The 15776-nt window shown below is 44.7% G+C and overlaps 1 protein-coding gene across 1 annotated transcript in view; it reads right to left on the reverse strand.

Annotated features, from left to right (window-relative positions):
• LOC117056939 (cytosolic carboxypeptidase 4-like) overlaps positions 1-14328 on the reverse strand; it is a 211096-nt gene extending 196768 nt beyond the window's left edge. Inside the window, exon 1 of the mRNA XM_033167644.1 lies at positions 14171-14328. Coding sequence (XP_033023535.1) covers positions 14171-14221 — 51 coding nt within the window. The 5' untranslated portion in view covers positions 14222-14328. The remainder of the gene's footprint in view (positions 1-14170) is intronic.
• Positions 14329-15776: the final 1448 nt, after the last annotated feature.

Below are 15776 nucleotides of genomic sequence, written 5' to 3' on the forward strand. Positions count from 1 at the left end.
CCATTATTATTTTTTCCTTTTGGGATAACAAGAGAGAGGGCACTGCAATTTAAGATACCTCTCTCTTTTTCTCATTACGCTCCTTTTCCTGCTTATGCGTAAAATTAGAGAGCCTTACCCAGCAAAGTGGTGCTCCAGACATAATTCTGATAAGATGAGGGATCTATCTGACTTCAGCCGTCCCCTCTGAAACATCCTTCTTTCTTTCTTTCTTTCTTTTTTACCCAGGCAAAGAGTCACAGCGGCGCATGTGAAGTGGAAGCGCATTTAGGAAATAGATTAGGAGCGAAGGGCGAGCGGAGCTTGTGCTGTACAAGATTGGGCCTGGCTGCATGCATCTCTTATTAACTCACTTGAACTTTGCCTCTCCCCTCTTAACTCTCCTGCTGCTTACCCACGTGGAATGCAGAGTGAACTACAATATCTAATTTCTTTCACTGTCTCCTGTAGGGCCAGTCTATAGCATCACCAGAATAATGTCGCTGTTGAAGCTTGTGTGTGCATGTGTGGCTGCAGGTGGATGCATCTGGGGGAGAGGGGATCCGGGCTCTTTTTCAGGGGGAACTCAACATAACTCAGCTCCGGCACCTCTCTGGTGGGTGCCATTGCCATTCTAAGAGAAAGGTGGAGGCATACATGGTGAGTTCTGGCACCTCTTTTTTTTTAGAAAAATAGCATTGGAGGGGGTGATGCATGCTTTGATGCTCTCACTGCAAATTCTGGGGTGTTTTAGAGAGAGGGGTCCTTGGGCAAATTTCCACAATTGGAAACCTTCCTCCACAAGTCCCTAATAGGCTCGTTTCCTCTTCCTTGCAACTGTTGCTATAGCCCAGGGATGTCCCAAGAGACTGAGATCTACTACCACTATAAAAACTGGCAGTGATCTACCCATTGGATTGACCGAAGTTGTTGAGCTTTTCTTGGGGGGGGAGGAAGACCCGACCAGGAATGCCCTGCGATCGACCGGTAGATCGTGATTGACCAGTTGGACATGCCTGCTATAGCCCATCTACATCTAGGCACAGCAAGTATTATATCCAGAAGTAGAAGAAGAAGAGAAGGAGGAGGAGGAGGAGGAGGAGGAGGAGGAGGAGGAGGAGTTTGCATTTGATATCCCGCTTTATCACTACCCGAAGGAGTCTCAAAGCAGCTAACATTCTCCTTTCCCTTCCTCCCCCACAACAAACACTCTGTGAGGTGAGTGGGGCTGAGAGACTTCAAAGAAGTGTGACTAGTCCAAGGTCACCCAGCAGCTGCATGTGGAGGAGCGGAGACACAAACCCAATTCACCAGATTCCGAGTCTACCGCTCTTAACCACTACACCACACTAGCTCTCCAGAGTTCCCCAATGTCGTATTCATCCTGACCATTGGCCCTCGTATATGCATTTTTGTATACTTTACTTGGCAGGACAGCTGCATTGCAAAATCTGGTGAAATTTCAAAATACGGCACTGTTCTGGCTCACGTATTGTTTTGGAAAGCTTGAATGGGGTATGGTTTCCTTTAAATGTGAACAGAATCAAATCTAAAACCCCACCCCGCACCCCTAGCAGTCACACATGTGGCATACACCCCACCTGCAATCTGGAATGCCCAGGAAAACCCTTTCTCCTGGAATCAACCCTTTGATTGTATAAACTGATCCTCATGTTCATGTACACATATACATATTTGGCCCATTTGTTTCCAGAATAGCAATTTATTCCTGGAAGGATGAAGCACAGAGAAAAGCAGCTCCGCTCGCTCAGCTTCCAATGACTTCAGCCATTCAGCATTTTAATTGCAGGAGAAGGTCAAATGTTCCAACCTTCCCTTCCCTGCTGGTGTCCTTCTGTCCATCTGTGCTGCAGACAGGTGGGTAGCTCAGATGCCAACGCAGAAGCATCTGTTCTTCCCACTATTTCCCTACTGCCACCACTCATGCTTCTAGGTAGATCAGTGCAAAGCGGGAACAATTGCAACTTCATCTTTCACAAGAGGCCGTGGTTACCTGATGCTTCCAGTTACAAAGGCTGTCTAAGGTGGCATTAAATATTCCTTCTTTTCAGCTTTGACTCTGAATTCATTCATTGTATTTCCAAACAGTCACTTAAATTATATAAATATGCACTTTTTCCAATCGTGTTTGGCGTGTTCCTGCTTCTCTGCCCTTTCACTCCATGGCCACTATTTTTTCTTTTTCTGCAATTAGTTACAGGGATAATCCCAGCCAATCAGCAATTGTGTCATGGATGGAATGATGTCACAATGCCAGTGCTTTTTTCCTGGGGGGATGCAGGGGGACGCATACCCCTAAACATTTTGTGAATCTAAGTTTGGCCTCATTGAGGGGCAGTATTTCAATATGAGTGGGAAAATGAGAGCACGCCTAAACATTTTTTAAAGGGAAAAGCACTGCACAATGCTACATAGAATTGTAAAACAAAACCCCCCAGACAGCATCTAAAATGAAACATCCAAAAGAAAGAAAAGAAAAAGCCCTGACAGCATCCAAAAACAAAGAAAACCTGTCTCAAGATCTGGAGGCGAGGTGGGGAGGGATGTGGATTTTATTTTCAGAACAGCCCAACATGTTTCGGCCAAGTGAAATTGAAAAAAAATGGCCTGCAGAGATTTCTGCAAGATATATATTCCATACAGTCACAAATCAATGTGTAAAGGACATTGAATAACTTTTATTAGACCACAGCAGCACAAAGCAAAATAATAAAATTCAAACCAGGAAACAAAATTTGTGTAAATGCACATAAAAATCACTACTTGGTGTTTTGAGATTTGTCATTAGTAAAATTAGCAATCAGGATAAAATAAAACATATTCATGTTAAAGCATAAAAAATATTTATAAAATACTGATTTGGTACAAACCATGACGAACAATGCAAAAGTAAACAAGGAAGAGTCTTTCAGACAGCCTGATATAATGAATGAGAATAAACTATCAATAAGGGGGTGGCTATTTTTGTGATAATGAAGGATACTGAACATGTGCATCAGCGATACAGCTAGCAGATCTCTGCAAGGCGTTTTTCAATTTAACCGCGTAAGGCCTTTCAACAATTACCGCTCATCCCTTCCGAGAGGTGGGCGGGGTTTGTGACCCAGCGCGGGGTTTCCCAGGACCAGGGTGCCACCCACCTTGGCTACAGGGTGGCCATCGCCCCATCCTAGCGGACCAATGGGCTTCGAGAACACTATCCAACCATCTTGTCCTCTGTCATCCCCGGCAAGTGCTGGAAGAGGGGCCAGTGCTCTTCGGCCCAGGCTCACAACGCATTGGGCTGTTTTGAATATAAAATCCACATCCCGCCCCGCCCCCCCCAAAGCATCTTGAAACAGTGCCACATAGTGAATAATATCTAGCAATGCTGCTATGGGATGACCTTACTGGGGGCGGGGAACCTGTAGGAATTGAAAGGGGGCCAGTCCTGGCATTCATCAAAGTGAAGTGACGTGCTTCAGGTAAAGAAATGGGGTAGATGAAGGCAGGAAATGAAAACAGTGAAACTATGCAATTCGCTTACACAGGAGGCAGAGATGGCCACCAACTTAGATGGCTTTGAAAGACTAGATCAGGCATATCTGAAGAAGTGTGCATGCACACGAAAGCTCATACCAAGAACAAACTCAGTTGGTCTCTAAGGTGCTACTGGAAAGAATTTCCTATTTTGTTTCCTATTTTGTTTCGACTATGGCAGACCAACACGGCTACCCACCTGTAACTAGATCAGGCATGTCCAACAGGTAGACCGGGATCTACCGGTAGATCACTGGACGTCTGCGGTAGATCATTGGCTCCCCCAAAAGAAGCTGAATAACTGTGGCTCCCCTAAAAAAAAGCTCAACATTTTACCTCCTCCCTGAAAATACTCAACAACTTTGACCCAACTCCCCCCCAAAATGGGCCTTCCTCCTTCCTAAAAAAAAAGTCAACAACTTTGACCTGAACCCCCAAAAAGAGGGTAGATCACTGCCAGTTTTTAACTCTGTGAGTAGATTGCAGTCTCTTGGAAGTTGCCCACCCCTGGACTAGATGAATCCTTGGCACATAAGGCTACTAGCAATGCCATGCGTCCACAGCTGAATTCAACAGTGCTTCCAAATGGCAGTTGCTGAAAACCATGAAGTGGGGAGTGCACTTGTGTTCAGATCCTGCTAGCTGGATAGGACTAGCTGGGCCCATTGGCCTGATTTAGGCAGCTGTTCTTGTGTTCTTTTGTTTCCAGCTCTCGTGGGAGGCACCATTTGTGTTCCACTTGAGGTCACACGATGATCTTGGGCCAGCACCGCAACTGAGAGCAAAGGCCATGCTTCCTGGATTAGTCACATGGGGACTGCCACTCAATCAGGGATCATACAGTAGGTGGGATGATGTCACAATCCTATTGGGCTATGTGATGACATCCTTGAGCAAACTCAATAGAAGGGGATCCCAAGGGAGGTTAAAATAAATGAGCAGACAAACGTGTGTGTGCCAAAAGTATCTGAAAGGGAGGAGCTATTTTACAACAGTGTTAGAAAGGTCTTTAAAAACCTACCCTATGCATCTATTTCAGCCCCGCTAAGTATCATTGCATGCCAATTTTCAAGCTAAAAAACTGCTGCATGTCAACTATCAAATACAGACAATATTTGGAAATCAAATACCATCAGACGTCTGATACATGCATCAGCTACTGGCAAGTATTTAGGTAGCGAGGTCCGTGTACCCTGAAAAATTGTAATAGATAAATAAAATATTTGGCATCAAAATTCACAGAGCATAATTTTTCAAGAGCAACAGCGTGACCCAACTATGCCTGGAAGCACACAGACTCCCCATTCCCTTTTCTAGCAAATACACCCCTCTCCGGCATGCAGGATGGTGCTTTTGGTCCCATTAGCCCATTCCACAGCCCACCACAAATCCTCACTGTGGACAGGTGCGCATAGCCTCTCCATGAGGAAAGCTCTTCCAATGAGAGAAGCGGAGAATTCTTTTGTCTCCTAGCTGAACATGATGAGAATGCAGCCTGGGGGCGTAGAACCTGGCAAACACCCTGGCTTTCAGACTGGAATTTTAGCAGGGGCAAGCTCAAATTAGTTTGCTTGCACCCAAGTGGGAAACTGCTTATTTGGTTTCTATCCTACCCTTCATCCTGTAGAAGAAAATGCATGTGCAGGGAGAGAGGGAAGATGGTGGGGGAGGACCATAAGTCATGGGCTTTGCATGCAGAAGGTCTCAGGCTTACCGGTAATCCCCGGGCATTCCTGAGAGAATATGCAATTTTCATGTAAATCTGTCTCCCCTTTCTTGGTGATGCCTAAGTGGCCACCTTAATTATCTGGCTGCTTCTTGGGTTGAGCTTTGTTCTTTGTTACAGAGAACAAAAATACCTTATTGGTCTGCATATGGGCCACACTTTCCTCCCAGATCTGGCTTGTATAAAACCCTAGTGTGGCCTGTCATGATGCTGCTATAGGTAGAGCTGCGATTTAAGCTAAGACCTTGGGAACCCCACAGAACTTCAGTAAACTTCAGTAGTTTTTGTAAAAGGCTATTTTCTCGACAGGTGGTGCTGGTTGCCCAGTGAATTGCTCGCTATGAGACAAGGCAAGAGGTAGCGTGTATTTTTTTTAGATTGTAAAAAACACTGCATGGTGCCAGAGATTTACAGTATTCCCCCCCCCCCTTTCAAAGAGATCTTGTTTTAGGGGTGGCTTATATTTGGACCAATGCAGTATGTTCCACTGCCACCAAGCACCTGTCACTCTGTGCTATCTATTGGGTTGAGAGAGCCCTTGCCTCTCTAGACCAATTCGTCCAGCTGTGATTGAGCTGGGTGCCCAGGCCTCTTTGACTCCTTTCAGAATCCCTGCTTTGATGTGGAGTCCTTTGAAGTCTTCTAGGTTGCCAAATTCCACACAAGAAGCTTCAAGATTAAAGTCACTGTGTTTAGCTTGTGACCAGGCAGTGATGAATTGTCATTTGGTTTTCTGGGCAGGCCACTGGCCGCGTTGTCCTCTTATATACCTGCTGGGATTGAGAAGTCATGTGACCCTCACCTGAATCTCATAGCTCTCCTGTAGCTGCCTCTGATTAGTTATCATTTAAATCTTGGGGGAAATAATTAGCATCACACAACATGTGCATGGAAGTTGCCGAACCAATTAACCAACTAGAAGGATTACTGTTAATAGCACCAGTTTTCCTATAATTTGATATTGCTGGATAGTTTTGATGAACTGCAAAAGCATTTTTAGTTTGCTTTCTGTTGCCACCTTGGAACTGGTTACCTGCTTTCAGCAATAGGGGTCATTGTTTGGTAGTACCCAATTGGTTAGCTGTCAGATGCTAGAGCTCCCTGCTGGTGGCTCTTAGGTAATTCAAAAAATACAGAGTCCATTCAAAAAACACAGTGTTCATTCATAAAGCAGTACAGTGGTGCCCCGCTAGACGAAAATAATTCGTTCTATGAGTGTCTTTGTAGAGTGAATTTTTCATCTAGCGAAGCGGCAATGGAGCGCGGAGGTTTTCGCGCCAAAAAAAAAATTGTCTTGCGAGGCAGCCCCATAGACTTTTTCGTCTTGCGGGGCACCCTTCCGCTAGACGAATGCCTTCGTCTAGCGAGTTTTTTGTCTAGCGAGGCATTTGTCTAGCGGGGCACCACTGTAACATAAATCTCCATTGTTACATATTGGGTGTATATTTCAGCGGTTGAACATACAAGTTTATGGCCATACTGCAGTGTAGTGCTTATGCAACTGTGAATAAAAGGTGGCTGGGCTCATTGTCTCAGGGTTTGGGGGGAAGAGGTGACAAAACTGATTTCCAATAAGTGTCCCCCTTTATTTCTATAACAAGTCCTTGAGTCTGTACTCTGAATGGTGACACCAGGGACCTAGAAGGTGCAGGGCTTGTCAGTCCAACCCCTACACAGTCTCATCGGGGCTGACCTTAAGGCAATTGGAGCAATTTGGCCAAATTGGGCCCCACGTGCCACTCCTAAGGGGGCCCCTGCATCAGGGCCATCTAGATGGATTTTACCGTATTTGTATCTATAAGATTTTGCAGAAATCAAATTCAAATTGCGCCCCACTGCTTCAAATTGGACCCTACTGGCTAGCCCTGAGTTTAATAGTTGCTGGGCCTGAGTTGCCCTGCCCTCACATGAAGTCTTGGGTTTACAATTTTGGGAGAGGGGAGACTGTGGCACTGGGGAGAGGGCAGGCTGGTGAGGCCCCCTAGATTTAGAGGCCCTAGGCTTCAGCCTACTTAGCCTATACATAAATCTGGCACTGAGTATCAGCTATCTTGTCAGACAGGAGACAAGCCACACTCTCAAATTTCTGTTGTATACCGCCTCTTTCTGTGGCACATGTATGATGCTTTTTTGGGTATCTGAAGAAGTGTGCATGCACACGAAAGCTCATACCAAGAACAAACTCAGTTGGTCTCTAAGGTGCTACTGGAAAGAATTTGCTTTTTTGGGGGTGGTCTTTGACTAAGGGGTTGGGCAATTTCAAAAGTCTTTAAAGCCCACCTTTGCTCTGGATCCTCATCTCCTTGCAAGGTGTGGGGAATCTATTGCAACAGAAAAATTAAGATCTTCCTTGCTTTCAATGGATCCTGCCTCCACTCAATTTTCTCTGACTGATAACGGACTTAGTGGGGACAATGAACCCCTTGGGCTGTAAAAGCCAACCCAAACATTTTCTATAACAATACCACTTTAAACAATCATGGCTTCCCTCAAAGAATCCTGGGAACTGTAGTTAAAGTGTGCTGAGAGTTGTTTGGAAACCCCTGTTCCCCTCCCAGAGCTACAATCTACAGAGTGGTTTATCCAACTAAGTCCTCTTCCCAGGAAATTTTGCGAATTGTAGTTCTGTGAGAATAATAAAAGTATTCTAACAATTCTCAGCATCCTTAACTACAGTTTTAAGAATTCCTTTTGGGTACCCCTGACTCTCTAAAGTGATATGGTATGGCTTTAGATGTATAGACCAGATGGAGCCATATAAACATGTGTGATTAAAAAAAAACACAATAAAAATAAAATAAGTAAAGTAAAGTAAATTGCCCCAAGGCAACAGCCCAATGGACACTAAACTCCATGCTGCACCAGAAAACTCCCCTTCAGTCCCCAAAATTGTTTTCCTTTTGGAAAACCTGCAAACAAGGTGTGAAGTTAAATAATCCTCTCACATTGTTGCTCCCCAGTGACTGGCATTCAGAGGCCTTCTGCTGCTGTTCCTGCCATCATGACTCATAGCCATTCTCACTGTGCTCAATGGGGCTTATGCCCAGGTAAAGAAACGGTAGAAATGTGGTTCACATCTTAATGCAAACCTACCTAACCTGCAGTTCCCATAATAATACAGAAACGGAAAAGCAGCTATCCTTCAGAATTCACACTTCTCCAAATTATTTGATGCAGATCTGGGGGGAGGGGGAGTATATAAAAATGTATATATGGTTCAGTGAGTGAAGATGCATATCAGAGACCAACTAAGTTTGTTCTTGGTATGAGCTTTTGTGTGCATGCACATGAAAGCTCATATCAAGAACAAACTTAGTTGGTCTCTAGGGTGCTACTGGAAGGAATTTTTTTCTTTATTTTGTTTTGACTATGGCAGACCAACACGGCTACGTACCTGTAACTGAAGATGCATATATTTGTGAAAATGACAAAACAAAAATACATTATATCTGCTTTCAGAAATGTGCATTTTAGGAGAAACGTGCACTAGCATACTCACAAATTTTCATGAGGACCTTAAAAAAATTTTTTTTGCAGAAATGCTGCAGAAATGTAGCAAACAGAATTTAAGATTGGAAAGACGGAGGGGGGGGGACAACAGAATTGACATTTGCCCATCCCTACTCCCAGGTAAGTAAGCGTAGGATTGCAGCCTCAGTCAATACCAAACATCTTTGCATAGGGTATCAAGGCAAAGGATTTCCCCCTTGACTACAGCATATAGCAATACCTCAATCTGTCATCTGCAAAGCAAGTTCTGGGAAAGAGGAGGAAGGCAATTCATTATGTCTAAGGGAGGCTCTTGTGTCTGTTCCCTGCTAGGCTCCTGTCTTGTGCAGAGAGGAATCCACACATCCTCCATCAACACATGATTTTCACCTCTTTCCTTCTGAATTGTAGCCTGCTGTCAAGCTTGCTGGGATGCAGGTCACGCAGGTACCTGCCAGCTGTCCCAGAGAGTGCCAGCTCTAAATGAGCACAATCCAAAACCCAGAGGTTGTGGCCTCAGCAAACATGTGTGCCATTCTGAGTGCTGGAACTAAATCCAGGATGCCTCATATAGTGTCAGCATCCACTGCCAATGAATAACAAGGGCATCCTGTCACCCTGAGCTTTGGAAAGATATTGGAGGCTCATCAGATCTTATATCTGTTTTAACACATTGGGGTTTTATCTTTCCTTTCTGACACGCTGTGGAATTACAAGTTATATTTTTAAAAAACAAAAATGTAGCCACAATGTTTTTTGTATTTTATTTAAAACTTAGTGGGCTGAATTCAAAGTTGTGTGTCTGCAAACACGGGGGCTCTTGCACTAGCAGCGGCGAGAGTTTTCATGTAGCATAGCAGAAAGGCCCCTCTGAGCAAAAGGGTGTAAATGACTAGTTTAGGGTCAAACACTTTTTAATACTCCCTGATTTTGAACTCTGGGAAACAAAAAGTTAAAAAAAAAACCCTAAGTTGAATTATTTTCCTTGAAGTGCTTGTTTTCCACATGCAAGGAGTATTGGGGATGAAGGACACTCAAGCATGCAATGAATAAAAGCCCATGCAGGAAGAAGCAGTATATTCTAGGTTAAGGTGGCACTGCTTTATTTCACTGATTTGATCAACTGAGTGGTGGGTCTGAATGCTGAACTTCAGATGATGCATGAAAGTAAGGGCTCATTTCAGGACAAATGGAAAAATTAGACTGAATGGGGCCCATTCAGTTCAATTTGCATTTATCTGGAATTAACACAGAGATGTGTTTATGGTGCTGGAGGAGACTCTTGAGAGTCCCATGGACTGCAAGAAGATCAAACCTATCCATTCTGACAGAAATCAGGCCTGAGTGCTCACTGGAAGGCAGATCCTGAAGCTGAGGCTCCAATACTTTGGCCACCTCGTGAGAAGAGAAGACTCCCTGGAAAAGAGCCTGATGTTCGGAAAGATGGAGGGCACAAGGAGAAGGGGACGACAGAGGACAGTGTTCTCGAAGCTACAAACATGAGTCTGACCAAACTGTGAGAGGCAGTGGAAGACAGGCGTGCTCTGGTCCATGGGGTCACGAAGAGTCGGATATGACTAAACGACTAAACAACAGCAGCAACACAGAGAGGACAGAATGGGCATGAATGGGACTCGTCCTGTGTCCATTCAGACCATGGTGGGGGTCACATACCTATCTCAGGCAGTGGCCGAGAAGATATTACCCTCATTTATTTTCCCTGCTCCATGAACATCCCAGACTTGCTCTGGGACATTTTGTGGGGGAATTGTAGCTCTCTCTCTCACACACACACACACACACAGAGAGAGAGAGAGAGAGAGAGAGAGAGAGAGAGAGAGAGAGAATACGTTTTTGGGACTTCCCGCGCTTTGACACCTCACAAAAACCTTCCGCGCTATGCACGGAAGAAAAAGAGATCCGGCTAGTAACTGCTGCCTGGATCCCTCCGCGCTTGCTAGAAAGCGCGCCAGGAAGCTTCTCAATAATGGCCGAAAGCTGTTTCCCGCCCGGAAACACAGACTAATGCAATGTTATGATTGGTTTATGCAAATGCTATGACGGTGTTCAGTTTATCAATAAATAGCCCCTGCTCTCTGTAGCGTGTGTGTAGAGTGCGCGAGACAAGCAAAGAGAGAACAAGTAATGCGAGACAAGCACAGAGAGAAAGCGAAAGAGAAACTAAGCAAAGGACACGCACAGAGAGTAGTTGGGAGAGCGCACCTCCACCATTGACTGCAGTCTCTTATTTCTTATTTTTATTTGGCCGCTTTCCTACTTTTGGCCGCACCTTTTGCTATTCTTTTCGCTGCCTATCCTTTCCTCTTCGGAACCTTCAGAACTCCAGAGAAACCTTCGTAACAACCTTCAGAACTCCAGACAACTTCTCACGACCTTCAGTTAAACCTCATAACCAGCGGACCCATCATAACCAGTGGGAGCAGGCACTCCAGGATTACTGGTTATCCCAGAAGTTGGCTATCCACCAGAGAGAGAGAGAGAGAGAGAGAGAGAGAGAGAGAGAGAGAGAGAGAGAGAGAGAAAGAAAGAAAGAAAGAAAGAAAGAAAGAAAGAAAGAAAGAAAGAAAGAAAGAAAGAAAGAAAGATTTTTCTCCTAGCCACCACCCAACATCACAAATGGTCTGCACTGGGATGGGGGGGAGGGGAATTGGAAAGGGAGTACAGAATGTCAGCCAAAAGCAGGTTCTCTACACTACCTCCACAGGGGATGACCCAAAATTATTATTTAAAAATAGCAATGTGATTGTGAGTACCAACAGGAAAAATTAGCCAATTCAGAAAGCGGGGGAGGGGGGGAGATGGAAATTCAGTGAAGGAAACATGGGATGAACAGATTTTTAGGAATAATAATCATAATAATCCTTTTTTGCACACTCTTACATGAAATACAAGGGGGGAATCTTCAATTTGATCTGCATTTTGCAGGGGGGAAACGAATTCTGCAAATCGACGGAGCTCATGAATTTTACACAAGGAACAGTCTGAAGACAAACGTCTGCCACACCAAGACATCTGCAGTCTATGTAGTTCTACTTTGAAGCCACAAAGTTGTTTTTTACTTGTCATATGCACTTCCACAACACATGGCACAACACACCACCATTTAATTGCTTCTGCCTGTCTTTGAATAGAGACATTTTTTTAATTGCACTGAGGAATGAAATTTTCCGTGAAAAAGTTCCAGAAATTAAATGGCTTTGCTTCCTGACTCCAATTTTCTTTTTAATTATGTAGCGGGTTTTAATTAATGGGGGAAAGCCAGTGAAGTAGCAATCGTAGTTTTTCGTCTTCTTCGTCATCTTTTCGTTCTGACCTTCTTCTGTGAGGCTCAGGGCAGTGGGCAAAGTTTGCCCACTCCTGTTCCACTATCAAAACAGCCCTGTCAGGTATCCATCATGGTTGAGTGAGAATTTGAAATAAGGTCTCCCTGCTCCTAACTACTCCCTAACTACTAGTTAGCTGTACCCAGAGAAGACCCACTGAAATTAATGAACCTACCCATTAACAACAACAACAACAACAACAACAACAACAACAACAACAACAACAGTGAGTCTAGGGCAGTTTCACTTCTCCATTTCTTCTTTCTCTCATGTTTGAGCCATAAATGGTGCACTTTCCACTTAGTGTAGTGCTTAGAGTGTTGGCCTGGGACCTGGGTTTAATAATAATAATAATAATAATAATAATAATAATAATAATAATAATGTATTATTTATACCCCGCCCATCTGGCTGGGTTTCCCCATCCCCACTCAGCCATGAAGCTCACTGGGTGACCTTGAGCCAGTCACTGCCTCTGCCTAATTTACCTCACGGGATTGTTGTGGGGATTAAATGAGGCAGGGTGAGAACCATTCTATGCCATATTAAGTGTTGTGGAGAAAAAGGTGGGCTGGCATTTTAAAAACATCCTTATAACCTCTTCCCTGCCTCCACAAAACGAAACACCCACAAAAAACGGACAAAATCAGGACTTTGATTTAGTAGGGAAACTTCGGGACCTGCTAAATAGGGACAGAGGAGTAAATATCATAGCTGTCAACTTTCCCCCTTTTTGCGGGAAATTCCCTTATTTCAGCGCCGTTTCCCATTGCAAAAAAAGGGAAAGTTGACAGCTCTGGTATATATAGCTATCTACCAAGAGTGGGGGATGTGGGGAATGCCCACATTCCATCATGGACTGCCTTCTAGAGGCCACATGCCAATGGTTTGTAGGGCCACAAGCAAAAGTAGGTAGGGCAATTCATGTGGTTCCTACCTTTGTACAGAAGGCTTGCTCCCAAACTCAGAGGCTTCTGTATAAACATTCAGACAAGCAAGAGTCATAATCCCAGTCCAATGATACATTCCAGCTAAGCACCTTGTAAAGGTGCAGGGCAGGATCAGTGGTGGCCCCAGGTATGAGCTGTGGCCTGGGAAGGGTACAGAGGGCCTGGTAGAAATTCCTGGAGTGTGCATTTGTCCCCTGGGACCTGAGATTCCCAACCTTAGAAAGAGAGAGAGAGAGAACCCCACTAGGGACCCTGCCATCTCCACCACCCTTCTATTTACTGCCTTCATGCTCCTGCCTTAATGACAGACATGCTACATCTCCATTAGTGCAAACTAGGATGCTCCTCTCCCTCCACAGCAGCTGCTGGAAGGTGTGACATCCAAGATGTCAAAGATGCTAGCATAATCAGCACGATCCTTAATTCCCAAACTGCAAAAAATCCACTTTCTGTTTGCAGGTTGGAAGGTTCGACCTCTCTTTGGGCTTTCACCAACATAGGAGAGACTGTTTTTAAGAAAATTCTTACATATACAGAAATCATTCTTAGGCTTCAGGTGTCTGCAGTAAATAACAACAACAGCATCCATTCTATGCAGCTACAAACCCAAGCCTGATTTCTAGCACTTGCTTTTTAAAACAAAAAAGGGGGGGTGCTAGACCTGAATGCATAAACTGGGGGTAAAAACCATTTGTTTTTCTGTTCTGAAACCCAAAACAAATCCCAAACTTGCAGCAGACTTAAAACAGCTAGGACTGTGTAAACAGTGTAAACAAGCTATTACCTAATATTTACACACCATCTGAATGTACAAAAAGCACTCTATGTACATTTGCAAAGTTGGTCAGTACTGTATTATTCCTTCTGTGTTGCAGACAGAGGGCTGAGAAACAGACGCTTGCCTAAGCTGGCCACCTGATAAGTTCATGGCATGGGTGAGACTTCCTGGTTCAGTGCTCACAGTCTCATTTCATGCACCCAATCTGATTTTGGACAGCAGGGAGGTGTTAAATATCAAAGCAGGTACACCCATTCAATTCTTACGGCTGACCTTGAGACGGGAGGGAGGCAGGAGGGAGGGGAGAGAGTAAGACAGAACCAACAGGGGTCTCCCCATTCCAGCTACTTTGAAGTCCTCTTACCTGAAGTGTAGAGAGAAGAACTTGCAAGCCACTACCTTCTTGCTCAGCCATGCTCTATGCTCACTGTCTAAGTACTAGCAGTGCATGCAATTCCAACAGTTGCTTTGCTACAGTCCTTGGCCTGATTCAGAGAGAGCAGCTAAACTCCAGAGCAGGAGAAAGTAAAAAAAAAAAAAAAAAACAGAGCAATGCAACTCTAGACCTCCACGCAAGAGATAAATGTACACACAGGCACTCACACTCTCCCTTCACATACACACAGCCCGCCCCCTGGTCTCCTGTCCCTGTAGTGGTCTCCCACTGTGACGGAGAGATTAATTCCTATATAAAGAATCTGAGGGATTAAGCAAAGTGCTCTGCGAAAGGTCCGGGTGTTGGGTGCACAGCCGGAGGCGTGCAGGATGGGTGGTGATGGCAGCAGGAGGAAAAGGCAAAGAGAGGAGGAGAACCTCGGATCCTCTGGGCAAAGCCTGCGAAGGAGGGGAGGGCGATCGAGGCTGCCTGCCTGTCAGACATTCTCAGCTGACCTGCTGATCAGTTCCAGAGAGCCCTCAGAGGCCAGTCTGCTCTGACTGCTTCTGTCCTAGTGAAATTGGAGACACATGGAGATTGACAGGGCCTACATTGGCAAGCAGAGGAGTCCTGCAGGCTTAGTAAACCAGAGCTCTTCACATGCTTTTTTTTTTTTTAAAAAAAAAAGCTGTTTGTAAGCTGCTGCCTATCTTGTATGCAGTACATGAACTGGCCTAGGTGTGTAGAGGGATTTTAATCAATAATCAAGGCAAGTCAGTAGGCCGGTCAGGGGCTGAGAAGAGAGAGCTTGGGGGGCTCCCAGCAATCATTCAAACCTGAGATGTCAGGTCCAAATGGTGGATCTATTTTAGTACAGCTTTGAACTCTGTTATATTATGAATCTTTCCTGTGCATGCAAAAATCTCTAGGATCTCCAGGTAAGGATGGAAAAGACTCCGGTCTGAAACCACCAGAGAGCTGCTGTTAGTCAGTGTAGGCAAGACTGAGTTAGATGGTCTGACTTAGGAAGCTGCCTTATTCCACTGATCCATCTAACTCAGTTTTGTCAACACTGACTGGCAATGGCTCTATGGGAATCCTCTGTGGGAGAAACAGATAAAAATTGAGTGAGGAAGGATTAACTAAGGCGCGGTCCTGATCGATTGCCCCCCCCCCAAGAAAAAAAAGCTCAACAAGTTTGGTCAATCCAATGGGTAGATCACTGCCAGTTTTTATATATATATATATATATATATATATATATATATATATATATATATATAGTGGGAGTTGATCGCAGTCTCTTGTGAGTTGGACATGCCTGTTTTAGAGCAAGTTGCTCACTAGGAGCTCTCCGTGGTGCTGCAAAAACTTGTCCACCTTACTGCCTTCGCAGGATCAGAACACAATGGCTATGTAGCAGGCAAAGTCCTATCCCCCAGCCACGGAACACTTTAGACAGCCACAATTCTGGTTTTCCAAGATTTCAGCACAATCTGTGATCCAGCAACCATGCTGAAGCTAAGCAGGACTGGCAATGGCCAGTGCTTGGATGGAGAAGACCTCCTATGTTGCTCTGGTAAGGTAAAATGTA

This window comes from Lacerta agilis, chromosome 13, assembly GCF_009819535.1.
Source record: "Lacerta agilis isolate rLacAgi1 chromosome 13, rLacAgi1.pri, whole genome shotgun sequence".
Lineage (NCBI taxonomy): Eukaryota > Metazoa > Chordata > Lepidosauria > Squamata > Lacertidae > Lacerta > Lacerta agilis.